Source organism: Sceloporus undulatus, chromosome 3, assembly GCF_019175285.1.
Source record: "Sceloporus undulatus isolate JIND9_A2432 ecotype Alabama chromosome 3, SceUnd_v1.1, whole genome shotgun sequence".
Classification (NCBI taxonomy): domain Eukaryota; kingdom Metazoa; phylum Chordata; class Lepidosauria; order Squamata; family Phrynosomatidae; genus Sceloporus; species Sceloporus undulatus.
In genome coordinates, this window is record NC_056524.1 from 140,206,938 (window position 1) to 140,222,996 (window position 16,059).

The 16,059-nt window shown below is 39.2% G+C and overlaps 1 protein-coding gene across 1 annotated transcript in view; it reads left to right on the forward strand.

The window, feature by feature from the left end:
- DGKH (diacylglycerol kinase eta) overlaps positions 1 to 16,059 on the forward strand; it is a 62,703-nt gene that overhangs the window by 14,519 nt on the left and 32,125 nt on the right. The window contains exons 8-14 of the mRNA XM_042458430.1: positions 371 to 533; positions 10,224 to 10,332; positions 10,487 to 10,626; positions 11,070 to 11,157; positions 12,700 to 12,785; positions 14,176 to 14,272; positions 15,572 to 15,856. Of these exons, the coding sequence (XP_042314364.1) occupies positions 371 to 533; positions 10,224 to 10,332; positions 10,487 to 10,626; positions 11,070 to 11,157; positions 12,700 to 12,785; positions 14,176 to 14,272; positions 15,572 to 15,856 (968 nt within the window). The remainder of the gene's footprint in view (positions 1 to 370; positions 534 to 10,223; positions 10,333 to 10,486; positions 10,627 to 11,069; positions 11,158 to 12,699; positions 12,786 to 14,175; positions 14,273 to 15,571; positions 15,857 to 16,059) is intronic.

The window sequence follows — 16,059 nt, forward strand, 5'->3', positions numbered from 1 at the left end:
ATAATAATAATAATAATAATAATAATAATAATAATAATAATAATAATAATAATAATAATAATATAGAATTCCTTGTGACTGTTCTTTGCTTCCATACATGAATGGCTGGCTGGGTGGATATTTGGTTGGAAAGTATTGTAAAGAGGTGTCTAGCATGACATAAAGAATCCTTTTCCAGTTGGTAGATGCCAGAAAGTGGCACCAACCTACCTTTAAAGGAGGAAACACTTTTCTTTTGCCTTGGATGGGGACATCCTGACCTTGGTATGATCTTTGTCTGATCAACTACTGGTAATTTTGTTGGAGAATGGGGAGGACCTCGACTCCCTCAGTTTTAATGATATCATTTTATTCCTTGCCTTATTTGCAGGATTCTGGAAAGCCACGTGCCCACCAACTTGTGCCAGTCCTCTCTTGGTTTTTGTTAATTCAAAGAGTGGAGACAATCAAGGAGTAAAATTTCTCCGACGGTTCAAGCAGTCACTAAATCCAGCTCAGGTGTTTGATTTAATGAATGGAGGTCCTCATTTAGGGTAATGAGTTTTGCTCTCTTTCTGGTATTGTTTCACTTTTTAAATGATCAGAAGGGGTTATTGCAAAATTGGGACATTTAAAGAATGCTTAATTCTAGGGTGTTCATTTCATCAGATTTTTAATGTAACACAGTAGTGGCTATTTCAGAGTTGTGGGTTACAAGGCATACTGATTCTGGTATGTTACTGAAGATTTAGGAGCATATCTACTTTCAACAAACACATACAATGTACAGATAGATTCCAGATTTTGAGAGACTTGTTCTATTAAATTAAATTTATTTTTCTCTTTGTGACCAAAAGCATTAGCTCCAAGCTTGTAAATACTCAGTTTCTTCCTTCCAAATACTTCTTCTTTGAAGGGCTAAAATTCACAGGTGCTGATATTATAAATGTTTTCTCTCCTTTATAACTAATATGGTGGTTCAATACTACTTTGTACTGGTTTTTCAGTAGACACTTAAGATATTCTGGTAGATGCAGTTTCCTAATAAATATACAGTACCTAGCATCCTTGCTTTGCCTTTTCAGCTGTCTGGATTATGTGCAGATACTTGAGAACTATTCCTGACAGCAGTTCTTTTTGGAATTTGACCTTTAGCATGTTGCTCTGTATTGATAACTTTCATCTTTGCCATCTAGTTTACTCTTAAAACAAGTTGTTCATCTAAGCAGAAGTGTTGTTTTATCTTTTGCCACATGTAGGTGATACTATGGCATGTGGTGATACCAAACTGGCTTCTTCTTCATGGCCTCTGTGCATGATACAAATGGGTCTTGTGCCTTTGCAGAGGCTCATTCAGAATGCTTTAGAGCTGAGTAACATTGGTGGGAATCTTACCCTCTCCTTTCACTTTATTGTACATGTTCCAGCTTGCAAAAAGCTACTCTTTCGTGAGTTTGTCCACCGAAAGAGAAACTTCATTTGCAGTGTTCTTCTCTTAATCTTTTCTTCACTACTGAGTACTTTTCTCCATGGCCTATTCCTCCTCCTCCTTTCTTTCCATTGTTTCAACATGTGCCTGTGGATGATCCAGTACTGTTATACCCTCCATCTCCTACAAGAGAAAGGAATAGACAGAGGCAAGCTTCCAGAGCACTCACTTCACTCTCGCAAACTTCTTTGATCGTTGATGTCCATACAAATGTTGTAGTACTCACTACCTGTCTATGTCATCTCATCCTGAGTCAATATTGGTCCCCCTTTTGTGATCAATTTCTTCCATCAGGAACACTCTTCTGTGAGTTCTTGTTTCTATTACAGATATCATTGATATAGAAAAGACTTGCTCTATACTTTGATATTGTTGACTAGTGCCATCACAAATCTGCTCTGTGGAATCCTCCAAGGTTATATTTGTCTTACCTTTCTACATAGACAGTTAGTGACTACTACAACAGCTGTATGGAGCATGCCATCACTGTTCTGTCCAACACCATGACTATGCTGCATGTTTAGATTTCCACCATGATTCACACCTCCATCTACAGCCCTACGTTTATGGTCTTGGAACTACTTTGGTACCAAATACTATTTCTATCCAATATGATTCATGGTGTATTCTGAGCCTGTCTCTAGTATACTACCTCTTGTGTTTATTTCTTCAGCAGTTTCTTCAACCATTTAAATCTCAACAGTCATTATATATGCTCCCATAACCATTATAAATTGCACAGCTATCTCATCATAGCAGCCTCCTTTTACTGTGCCTACTCCAGAGCATTACTCTAACTTGTCAGAAATCAATTATGAATTATTGGTCTTCTGCAGTATGCCCTTCCTCACCCAAGCCTTTGGGAACACTACACCATTGTAACCTTTGGAAGACCCAGACCATGTATCAAGTGTTCCTCCAGATGCTGTACAGGCATACATCAGTTAACCTTTGGCCTGTTACAGACTGCAAAAATAAAGCTGTTTCGGGTCTCTTTGGTGGTATGCTATTTAAATGATGCATGGGTCCTAAGAGTCTGGAGGTCGCGCCAAAGCCACACTCCATTCCTAAGCACTAGAGTGCAGCTTTGGTGCAACCTCTGGATTCTTAGGATGCATGCATCATTTAAACAGCATACCTCCAAAGAGACCCGAAGCAGCTTTATTTTGGCAGTCTGTAACAGGCCATAGCCTCCAACAAAGAAGCTCCTCTTTATAAAGTTGTTTTGCAGGAGTCTAGCCCAATCCCTCCCTTTTCTTATCTTCTGTTCAGCTGGAAGGTTTTTTGCAGCATTGGCACTGAGGAGATGGTGTAGGAGACCTGGAGAAAGACAGACTTTACATGCCTGCAGTAAACAATGCAATAAAGCTTTTCCTGGGGGAAAATGGGATCCTACTTTATGTGCTTCTTCAGTAGCTGTTATATGCTAACATGCAAAAGGCAAGGTACACCTGCCACCAGCATCTCTTACAGAACATGGATGAATAGCAAAATAGAAAGCAAAGGGGAAAGCAGATTAGCTTGCCCCGCCAGCTACCCTGGTATGTTGAAAAAGCATAGATCTTTCAGTTTCACCAACAAAATAGGAAATAAGTGGAAGCTGTTGAAAGAAAAGAAAAGAAGATCCTGATATACATTATGGAAGAAGCTTTCAACTGGTCTCTAAAAGATTAAAAATGTTTTTTTTTTCTTATGCAAGACTTACATGACATTTTTTTCCATTTCATGTGTGCATAATGTTAGTTTTGAAGAAGTCTGCTGAAACATTTTTGAGATGTGGGAACCTATCCCTGTTCTTTCCATGTTATTTCTACCTCTGGTTCCAAACTTCCTATCGAGGAAATAAAACCCAGGAATAAATTTATATTCTTTACTGAGGTATACCTGTTCTTGTTTGGTACTGAGATTACAAATTCTCCACCTCTTTTAGCAGACCCTGTTTTTTTAGAGTGTATATAGAGTACAACATCTGCAATAGTCCTGTGCTGCAGTATTCACTGATAGGATAAATAATGCAACCTTGTTGAAATAATGCAGCCTTATTATTGCCAGCATCTTATTATCGTAAGAATTTATAGACTACCATGAGGAAAAGCCCTTTCCTTAATTCATCATCTAACCCCACATTCTATTCTGGTGGAGGCGTTCCACTCAAAGAATATCAGGAAAGTTGACTACACTCTGATTAATAAGATGGAACACTGTTTTCATAGCTTATGGTAAGAGATGTTCAACTATGGAATATGCTACCTTGAGTGTGGTGGAGTCTCCTTCAACAGAGGCTGCATGGATCTGTCAGGAGTACTTTAACTGTGTGTTCCTGTATGGCAAGGGGGTTGGACTGGAAGGCCCTTTTTGTCTCTTCCAACTCTATGATTCTGTGATTCTACATTTTCTAACTGTATTAAGAATTTGGACAGCAAGCATGCAGGCTTGTATGTCCACATGCCTGGCATTCTAGGGGAGATATTGGCATTTACCCTGTATCAGCCAGACAGCATGAAGAATGTGGATTGTCTTTTCTAAAGGAAAAGTTTGCATATACATAATGAGATATCTTGGACATGGGAACCAAGTTTAAATATGAAATTCATTTATGTTTTGTATACACCTTACACACAGCTTGAAGGTAACTTTATACATAATATTTTTAATACGTTTGTGCATGAAACAGTTAGTGTCCACTAAATCATCAAAAAGTAAAGGTGTCACTATCTCAGCTACCCATGTGAACAATGGGATTTTGAAATTCCAGATAAAGGATACTCAACATGCTTGTTGCTGTCAATATATGGGTTATTTTTCATGTTATTTCACAGTCCAAAGGAGAGATGGCAGTCTTTGGCCAGTCTTGGACTTCTGTGATGTAAATTGTTACACTATACTTAAGAAAATGTGTATAATCACTCACAGTGTAATTCATACTCTTCTAATGGTTTGCTACCATGCATTTAAAGAACACATACTTTCACACTGAAGTTGATCCTCAACATCACAAGTTCTTAATAGTCTTGATAGCATCTTGCATCTTTATGAAGTGCATGGCTGTGGTGGTAACATTTCTTAGAACTTGGGGAAGTAAAACACTCTTATACATTGGCAGCTGTCTGCTTGTAGCCCAGTCCAGACAGAAACCTCACCATGAATTGTCTTGAAACTCCAGTATCTGATATGTAGAACTTGGGATCAACTCGACATATCCACTTTACTAGTTTGTACCATGAATTTAATAAATGCCTTGTTAGATTTAATATGATCCCAGACCTGTCTGCTACAGGAGTAATTGAATCACATAAAAATGTGTATTTAAGTTCACCATGTAGTGCTGGCAGTTCAGACAACTGGGCTGGGTGGTGGCTATGACAGCAGCAGTCATGCCATTTTCCTGCCCCTGGTTAGAGTGTTTCTAGATTGGTGTGTGTGTGTGTGTGTGTGTGTGTGTGTGTGTGTGTGTGTAGTGTTTCTAGATTGGTTTTTGTGTCACTTAAGGACTCAAAGTGAAAGCAACTGTTAGTGCCTCAAGATATAAATTGTGTCCTTCTGTGGTGGAGGAGTCATCACAATCTCTCTGTGAACATGATGTTCAAACCCCTCAATGTTATGTGCAATTGTGCATAGTTACAGTCAATGTCTTGCTTACTGGATGCAGAGCTTGTAAGTTCAGGATCACTGATCATCACTAGAACAACATTTTCCCATTTATTATTTATATTTATTTATTGAGTTTGTATCTTACCTTTCTCCCAAGAAGGAGTTCAAGGTGGCTTATAGTAATTTAAAAATGATTACATTATTAGTGTGCTGGAACTCATCCACAATAACTGGCAAAAGTGATCTCAGAACCACTGGCAATAATCTTTGAGAATTCCTGGAGAATTCCCAGCAAACTGGAAGAGGGCAAATGTTGTCCCCATTTTCAAAAAGGACTAAAAATTACTGCCAAGTTAGCCTCAGATCAATACCAGGAAAGAATGTAGAGCAGATTAATAAACATTCTGTAAGCACTTAAAAAGGATAGTAGTAGACACCATCTCATAAGTAGAGGTAACCAAAGGCAGATCAGCTTCCCTTTTAATGGCACACAGATGCCTGTCTCTGATATTTTTTGGGCTTGCTGCCTTTGCTGTTTCTTCAGCACAAGACATAATGAGAATAAACAGGAGATACAGCACAAGTTCAGCTTCTCAAATAACCCTGCTGTACCTCTCTTTTTTTAAACTACACAGTTACAAGCTTGATAGCTCAAGGGAATGCTGTGGCTGAAGCATATATTGATTTCAGTAAGGCCTTTGACAAGGTCCCCTTTTATATTATTGTAAAAAAAACCTAGTAAAATGTGGGCTAGACAATACTACTGTTAGGTGGATTTGAACTTGGTTGGCAGACCAAACCCAAAGGGTGGTCACAAAAGGCCCTGCTCCATCCTGAAGAAAAGTGACTAGCAGGGTGCCACAGGGTTCTGTCCTGGGCCCAATGCTACCCAACATCTTTATCAGTGACTTGGGTGATGGAACAGAGGGCATGCTTATCACTTTTGCCCAGATGACACTAAATAGGAGAGGAAACCAATACCCCAGAAGACAGAATCAGAAATCAAAATGACCTTAATAGACTGAAGAGCTGGGCCAAAACTAACAAAACAAATTTCAACAGGGAGAAATTTAAGGTACTACACTTAGGCAAAAACAATGAAATACACAGATATAGGATGGGTTGACACCTAGTTTAACAACAGTACATATGAAAGGAATCTAAGAGTCTTAGTAGACACAAGCTGAACATAAGTCAACAATGTGTTATAGCAGACATCAAAGAGTTTGATATGAGGAAAGATTGTCTTAAGTTTTATTAGACAGTATGCCAAAACATACCTGGCAATGTTATTAGATTTGACTCGGCAAAAATGGGAATTATACATATGGAAGTTTGCACATCCAGTAGCTGTTTATCTTGTGGGTGTGGATAATCTTGCAGCAGAATCGTGATTAGTCGTGATCAGTGAACTGCAAAATGGGCTTTCTACCTGAGAATCTTCACAACTGTTTGCTGCCATTGGTGATTCCCACAAGCAGAATTGTTTGCCACAGAAAAGAATATGAAATCCCAGTGTTACTGCAGTAGAGCAGGTGGAGGATTTATCCAGTCTGGATCAACAACTGTTGAGAATTATGGAGGCTTTTTGTAAATTATTCACACAAAGGCATTATGGTGCTAAGTGGAAATGTTTCTGTGCCTTTGCAAAATCACTATAGGGATAACATAGACTGGCATGGTGCTGCATTTTCTTTTATTACTGCAGGTATGAGGCTTAACATACTTCTTTCTCTGGGTCTACCTTACTGCTATAGTGGCTCATCGTCCACCTTATTCTGCAATGTCTATGTTATTCCTGGATCAATTGTGAAGAGATTGCTAAAAAGATTACTAAAGCACATTTGTAACTTCTGCTATCTCTGTCTTCCACTACTTGGTCTTTAGCATTGATCCTTTCTCCGTTAATGTCAAAACCAATTGACAGTTAATATCAAAACCTTGGTATATTTAGATCTCCATCTCATTATAAAGAGGTCTTTCTAGTGGTCATAATGCTTGCCCAAAGGGTAAATAATCTACCCCACTTTGGTACAGCACATCATACTCAGCCATTCAAAGACAAATTTGTTGTCCAGTCAGATGTGATTTTTCTTTCCAAAGTGATTTTCCAGATTCATTTGAATCAAGATATTTTCAAAAGAGTTTTCATGCACCTACACAATTAGAAGTGTTGCTTCATTCTTTGGATATGAATTGCACCCTCACATTTTAAACAGTTCTCACTGTACAATTTCAGTTATTAACATCTTTGTGTGTTTGCTATGGTTGTCAAAAGAAAGGCTTACCTGCTTCTCTCTAAAGTTAACAGTAGTCCCTTGACATGAATGTCTAGTCGTAACCAACTATAGGGGATGGTGTTCATCTTTGTTTCTAAGACAAAGAGCCAGTGTTGTCTGAAGACTGCTCTGGTGGCCATGTGGCCAACATGACTCCACCAAATGCTGTTACCTTCCCACTGAGAAGTGGTACCTATTTATTTACTTGCATTTGCATGCTTAGCTCACCCCATCAGGCAGCACCTGGGCCTCGAACTGCCAACTTGCCTATCTTGCAATCAACAGAGTCAGCATCTTGACCACTTGAGCCACTGCATCCAAATTGTTTCTCCCTAATGGCTCTTTAAATGGTCAGTTAAATCAATTAGAGTAGCTTACCCTTTAACTAAGTATCATGCTGCCAAAGCAATTATAGGTCATTCCATTGTTACTGTCTGGACAAAAGGTCCCTCACATAAGCAGTGTTTGGAAGGGCAGTGTTTGACCTGACCCTCTATCAGTGAGTTAGGTAATTAATTGCCCATTTGTGTGAATCAGAGACAACAAAGAAGAAGAACAGGTTGCTTACCTGTAACTGTGGTTCTTCGACTAGTCATCTCTGCACTCACTCAATCCTTCATCCTCCCCTTTTTTTCAGGTCCAGGATTCTTTTCCTCTTGGTGGACTATGAAAATGAGGAGAGAGTAGCTTTATTGGGTTGGAACATGTATGGTATGGAGGAGAGGGCAGGGTTCCCACTGAAGCTACTCAGCTCTAGAACATTCTGAACAAGCCTCCATGCAGGTGCAAGACCCATTTGTGTGAGTGCAGAGATGACCACTTAACCCTAATTACAGGTAAGCAACCTGTTTATCCTATGTTTTGGTTCTTGGTCTGAACCTCCTTTACGAGTCCCCAATGGCCTTAGCAAATCTGTTTTAAATAAAGTGGCTTTTTTAAAGATAGGGATGTAAATCTTTGTTTATCCCATTCTTGGTTGCAAGAGTGAAAAATTTAAGAAGTTTTATTCCACTGGGCAACATTAAGAAAGGTTTTGCATATTTTTCATGATTTTCCCAAGCTTGAGTACTTAGTGAAACAACTACCGAATATACTCGCCTGTAAGTCTAACAATTTATGCCCCAAAATTGACCCCAAAATCCCAGGTCAACATATTTATGGGTAACTAGGTTAATGTGGTAGCCGCTCTTTCAGATTTCCCCATGCAGTGCACAGAGGAGTTTATTTCTTTCGAGCCAAGCAGAAAGGGTCCTGGGTGATTGATTGATATTGCTGTTTGTTTAAGAGTCCTCTCCCTGCACATCTGGCTGAAACGAAAGCTGGAATGATGAAGCAAATAGCTTCAATGAGAGTGTCTCTTGTCATACGCACACATACACACACTAAGGAGCCTCCAAGTTTTATCCTCTACCTATCCATGAGTAATGGCAAAATCCATAATTTTGACCCTAAAGCCTGACCTCGACTTATACATGAGGTTGACTTATAGTTGAGTATATATGGTATATTTTGTGGAAGATAAGCCTTTCTCCCCAAAATACACAGTTATTTTGCTATTATAGACCCCAGGAGCCAAAAATCTTACAGTTTTTTCAATGAAGTCTCTTGATAGTCTCGTTCAAGATATGAACACTTTCTATTATTCTTGTCATTCCTAAAATACAGTTTCATTACTTATCAGTTTTGCTTATAAGGACGAGGGCCTGTGCATATTTTACATCAGTTCTATTGTATTCTTTATCTGAAATGCCTATCTCAAATAGCAGAAAATTTACGCAGACTTTCCCTCTCTCATTGAGGATCCTGTACTATCCAAGTTCATGTTCTCCATTTCTGTGAAGTTCAGGATGATAGCAATACATCAGACTACAGTCGGCCCTACTTATACACGGATTTCTTATACACTGATTCAAGCATCCACGTTTTGAAAATGTTCCAAAAAAGTATAAATTTCAAACATCAAACCTTGATTTTCCATTTTTTATAAGGGACACCATTTTGCTATGTCATTATATTTAATGGGACTTCAGCATCCACGGATTTTGTTATTCACAGGGGATCCTGGAACCAAACCCCAGCGTGTAACAAGGGTCCACTGTATATAGAACCTAATTGTCCTTGAAGGGGCAGGTGGTTCTGTGCAGAGAACTGTACACTCTTCAGATGAATAGGTAGAGCAGTTTACCAGTTAAACAGTAGCTCAAGAGATTATTAAAAGTATTTCAGGTTATGTGTTACTGTGCCACTTTTTGGAAAATGTTGGGTAGCAAGAAATTATTTTATTCTTTGAATGAAGATGCTTTTTATATTGCTTCTCCATTTTCTATTGCTTTCTTCTTAATGGGTCTGTTTCCTGACATCTTACCATATATTTTCTCTTGGTATTATATCTTTGTTGTTGTTCTCATTGTAATCTAGTTGCTTTCTAAATAATAGCTATTAAGTACTGTTGTCAGAACATACACAATAAATGAACCAAATCCAAAGCAATGAAAATGAGATATTAAAAGTCTGGCAATGTAGAGAAATTGTGTTTGGTTTCTTGTTTCCACCACAATTTTGTATGTAGATTGCCTCTGATTTCTTGCCTTCCAGATATCCTTTTGTGCTGAGTTTGGTCTCTGATTATAATGATAGCATCAACATATTTTGTTGGTAATGCAGATCAAAACTGTCTAACAAATCTGACTTCAATTATTAGAATTTTGGAAAATAAAGGGTGTTTATGTGCCGTCTAAAAAGTCACTTTAAAAAAAGCATGTTATTTTCCAGAAAATGCTTTAAGAAGTCTCTTTCAACTTTTACACAGGTGACACTCTCATTGTTATGATCTGTATGTTGTAACTGCCTGTGAATCTGAATACAGAAAATACACTCTTTTTCAGTTTACGATTATTTCAAAAGTTTGACAATTTCCGAATTCTCGTGTGTGGAGGAGATGGAAGCGTCGGTTGGGTGTTGTCTGAAATTGATAAACTCAGCTTACACAAACAGGCAAGTGCTCTTTTCTTCTTGTTGGGAAGAGATAGCAGAGTGAAGGAGATTGGCTTTGAGAGTAAAGGGGGGAAATCAAATAGCTCTTGCGTATTTGTAATAACTCATGCTTTATAAGTGACTTTGATCACAACAATTTCTTATTTCATTTTAGTGTCATTTGGGAGTGCTACCCCTTGGTACTGGAAATGACCTTGCCCGTGTCCTCGGCTGGGGAGGGTCATGTGATGATGATACACAGCTTCCTCAAATTTTAGAAAAGCTAGAACGGGCTAGCACAAAAATGTTAGACAGGTGAGTAAGCTCTGACCTCCTTTCTTATTGTGTAACACACACACACACACCTCGCACACAAAGCCTGGATTGTCTTTGAGTGATTACTTCTCTTGTCATGTTGTTGCTATTGCAATGCAATTTTAAAAAAGGGAAAAAATTGCTTGGGTGAATTGGTTCTTTGCAAGAGCCAGCGTGACATAGTGGTTTGAGTGTTGGACTACAACTCTGGGGACCAGGTTTCAATTCCAAGCTTGGCCATGAAACTCACTAGTTGACCTCGGGCAAGTCACACTTTCTCAGCCTTAGGGGAAAGGAAGGGCAAACTTCATTTGACTAAATCTTGCCAAGAAGACCCCAGGATAGGTTTGCTTTAGGATTGCCATAAGTCGGAAGTGACTTCAAGGCACACAACAACAACAGCAACAAAAAATCTAATCAAATGGGACACATGTATCTTTCAGATGGAGTATAATGTCCTATGAACTGAAATTGCCACCAAAGCAATCTATACTTCCTATTACTCCAGAAGAAGAGTCTGAGGACTGTCAGGTGAATTGTGATTTTTCTATTGAACTGAATTTTATAACTCTGAATTTTTGAATTTTATAAGTCTAGCAAAATGAAGTAAAATTAACAGCACATCTATTCTCAGAGGTACTGTCAATTTCAGTGCACTTACTCCCAAATATGTAGAGTCACAGACCAAGAGTTGCATGAAATTGACGTGGGAGGTTCTATAACTGAGATGAAGTTCTGCAATCAAAACTATTGAGGAGACATTATGAGAAATGGTGGTAATTTTTTAAATTATCACTTTTGGAATGATCATAAATTATCATTAATTACTTTTTATCCTGTGTTCAGGGAAATACACATTGGTCCAAAACACATTGCAGAAATAATCCAGTTTGAGATTCCTTTACTGCCCTGGCTCAGTGGTAGGGAATCCTGGGATATATAGTTATTGTGGCACCAGAACTCTCTGACAGAGAACGCTAAATGTCTCACAAGACTACAATTCCCAGAATTCCCTAACATTGGTCCAGGGCAGTTAAAGCATTCTCAAACTGGATTATTTATGCAGTGTGTTTTGGACTGTTGTCTTCACAATTTTTTCTCACAGCAATCCTGTGGAAGGTAGGCTAGTTTGAAAGGATGGTAAATATTATTACCATCCTAATATTGGACAATACAGTATTATTACCAAATTTGTAGAAGATATTTGATGTAGAGCGTATTTTGGTAATAACATTTAATTCAGAAAGCCCTACTCAGTACTTTTTTAATCAATTCCAATTTAATCATTGTGATTCTTGTTGATTTGTGTTTCCAATTGTGATTCTTGTTAATTCCAATTCTGTGATTTCTGTAATTTAAGTTTTGCTGCTTTCTGAATGATTTTTAAAAAAAAAAAAAAAAAGAAGACTGGATTCTTTAATTCATTTCCCTCTTGTTACACAATTGAAAATTTCCCAGATTGTTCATAAGGGAAGGTCTTTTATTAAATTTTCTATAGTAAACTCAGGCCCCATACAGGATGCCAAAATAAAGCTGCTTTGGGTCACTTTGGAGGTATGCTGTTTAAATGATGCATGCATCCTAAGAGTCCAGAAGCTGCACCAAAGCTGCGCTCCAGTCCTTAGGACTAGATTGTGGCTTTGGTGCGGCTTCCGGACTCTTAGGACCCATGCATCATTTAAAGAGCATGCCTCCAAAGTGACCCAAAGGAGCTTTATTTTGGCAGTCTGTATGGGACCTCATTTATCACTGATAGAATTCTTTCTCTGATCTCCTGCCTACAAATTGATTATGGGTTTAATTTCCATGAGAAAGGGTTTGGAGAAAGGTATGAATGGGTGTGAAATCCAGATCTGCCCCCATCTCTGCATTTGTAAGACAATTAACTTTCAAAATGAAAATATAATCAGATCTAGTGTGTATATATTCCTATCTGGGGGGAAAGTAGTCAGTGCACATATCTAGTATCCTTGTATACATAATATCTGGGGGTGTGGGAAAGGCTTGTGTATATGTGAGATGTTGGATTTCACAGCTACAAACAACATTAAGTGTTGTTGTTTTTATTTTTAGATGTCAATGTATGAAGATTCAGTTGCTGCTCATCTTGCCAAGATCCTTGATTCTGATCAGCATTCTGTGGTCATATCATCTGCTAAGTAAGTTATTTGTAATTTGCAACATGGTGCAAAAAAGGATGTGGTGGTTTACAATTCTAATGATTGTAAAATCGGAAGGTTTGAGTGCTGCATGATGGGGCGAGCTTCTAGCACTAGTCCCAGCTTCTGCCAGCCTAGCAGTTTGAAGGCATGCAAAGGCAAGTAGATATGTGGCCATGTTCTGAAGATGTCAGCCACAGATGCTGGTGAAACGTCAGGAATAAAATTTTCTAGAACATGGCCACATAACCCGAAAACCCCATAAAAAAAACCAGGGATGCTGGCCATGAAAGCCTTCGACTTCGCAAGTAGATAAATAGGCACCACTTCTCAGTGAGAAGATAACATCGTTCGGTGGAGTCATGCTGGCCACATGGCTACCATAGCAGTCCTTGGACAATGCTGGCTCTTCAGCCTAGCAACGGATATGAGCACCACCCCCTACAGCTGGTTACGACTAGACATTCATGTCAAGAGCCTATCTTTACCTTTACCTAATATGGTGCACTGAAATTTACATGTAGTATGTTTTACAGAATTTAAGGAAGCATGCTTTTTTTTCTTCACTTGTAAATTCAGGTTCTACCCCAGACTAGTTCTGTGAAGAGGGAGAGAGATAGAAGAAAGGGAAATGGGAGAGATGTTAAACTTTGTAGCGTTACAGACCTCCCCTTTGGGGCGGCCTGTAGGCACACCTTTCCCCGCCGGATCGGGGCCTCAGCGGTCAGAGCGGCAACCGCTGAAGCCCTGATCCGCCGCTTTCTGGGCTGCAGGGAAGCGGCAAAAGGCCCCTTCCCCGCAGCCTGGAAAGGGGTGTCCTTGGGGCTTCAAGCCCCAAGGACACCCCGCGGCGGGGGGGAGAAGGAGAAAGGGGCCGTTTGGCCCCTTTCTCCTTTGGTCTGCTGGGCGCAGCCGTCTGAACGCTGCACCCAGCGGACCAAAACGAGGAAGGAGCTCCGAAACGGAGCTCCTTCCGGGGTCACGGAAAGGGCGCCCTAGGCACCCTGCCGCGACCCCAATACGTCACAACCGCGCTGCCTCGTTTGGAGGCGGCGTGGTCGTCACGTATTGATGGCAGCGGCCGTGTGGAATGGCTGCCACCATTTTGTGCGCGCACTAGGGTTAAGGCAGTGCGGAAGCACCGCCCCGTCTTAACCCTAGTACGTGCTCTGCGCGTACTTTTTAGCCCATATGTAACGGGCCTTTGTCTTCTTCTCTCTTACTCTTCTCCTCGCGAATGGGTTTGAACTTGTGAGCTACAAAATGCACGACAGATACAATCTCAAGGGGTTTTCATTAGGAATAAAAAAACTCTGTTATTGTTTCATACAAAATGAATGTTTCAACATCGTCAATCTTTGTTTTGGTATTTTTGTCTCTCTCACTAAAGGATATTATGTGAAACTGTAAAAGGCTTTGTTGCTAAAATAGGAAAGACCTGTGAAAGACCAATGGAAAATGCTGAAGCTGATGCAATGGCTATGAAAGTAAGAAATAGATTACCTTCCTTAAAACACTCCCTTCATTATTTACATATCCTTCTTTATACGTATACACAAAAAGTTTATAGTGAGTAATGGATGCCAAAAGTGCACATTAGCTAGGGATCATTTGCATTTTGAGTATTTCTTGCCTAAGAAACCCCTATGAAATTTATGGGGTCACTATAAATTGACACGTAATTTAAATACATACACATTGTATTTTGGAGGCCTAAATATCTCAAAGGCACTAGATCCCATCTGATCCTGGATGGGAGACCATCAATGAATACCAGGTGCTGCAGGCTATATTTCAGAGGCAGGAACTGGCAAAATGACCTCTGAATATTCCTTGCCTTAAAAATCCTTATGAAATTCATGGGATCATCATACGACAAGTGACTTGAAGGCACATACACACAAATTGTATATTTATTTGGTTTTATTACTGCATTTTTAAAAAATTGTTGCAAGGTGCCTTGAACTTCACTTGGAAAGGCCGGGTTTATTTTCTGTGAATAACATTTAAATCCATCCCAAAATAACAATTACAGACTTCATTATCTCTATGTCTTGGCTGTAGCTTGATAAAGTATTGAACTCCATGTTTTCCATGGAAGAGACTTTGAGAAAGAGGAGTAAACATGGAGAAGCCAAGCAGTGGCACAAACAGGTAGCTCTTTCAGTGTCTTGGTAACTGAAAGTAAATCGAGGAATAAATATAGCAAGAGAAACTAAGAATGGTCATCTTGGAAGCAACAATACCAAAGGACAGTTTTGCATTCTCTTGTTGCAATGACAGATAAGCAAACATTTTTAAATAGACAGGAACTGGAAGACTGAACTGTTATGTGGTCTAAATCGTGGTGAATTATTTAAATGGTGCTATGTGATACTTGTTGCATCACATAGCAGATTGCAGTATTTTTGAGCTATACAGAATAAGCTTTAAAAAGTTTTCCTGTACCTGTTTCTAATGAAGGAGAAGACAGCAGTAATGATAGGGCACTAACGATTCAGTGCTCTGGATTTGCACATGTTTAGATCAAAATCTGTCTCTAATGATACTTGATCTTTTAAAAAATTGCGATATTTGCAAAATCATGCAACTACTTTTATTCTGTTCTTATTAATTTTACTGAAATAGTTTTGGATCGCTGTGAAAATTTAGCAATGGTTTGTGACCAAAAAACAAAACAAAACAAAACAAAAAAACCACACCAGTCAAAAATGTTTTAAAAATTGTTTCAACACTGACATAAATCTGTACATACCCTTTTTTTTTGTCTGCATATAATTTTTTAGTGTTCAGAACTGAATGAGAAGCTAAACCTGTTACTTCAGGCTCTTCATGCTGAAGCCCAGGTTACACCTGTGCTGCCACGGATTACTCCTCCCATTGTAGAAGAAGAAACTGAAGAGTCATCAAGTGAAGAATCTTTATCTGATGTCAAGGAACAGTTGACAGAAAGCAGTGCAGTATCTCCTACACACCAGATCTTCAAGCCAAGGGAACAGCTAATGCTCAGAGCAAACAGTTTAAAGAAAGCTCTAAGGCAAATAATTGAACAAGCAGAAAAAGGTGTGCATGTAAAAGATTTTGCTTTTGCTTCTTAATGTTTTTTGTTAACTTAGGCCTGTTACAGACTGCCAAAATAAAGCTGCTTCGGGTCTCTTTGGAGGTATGCTATTTAAATGATGCATGGGTCCTAAAAGTCCGGAGGTCACGCCAAAGCCACACTCCATTCCTAAGCACTGGAGTGCAGCTTTGGTGCAGCTTCCGGATTCTTGGG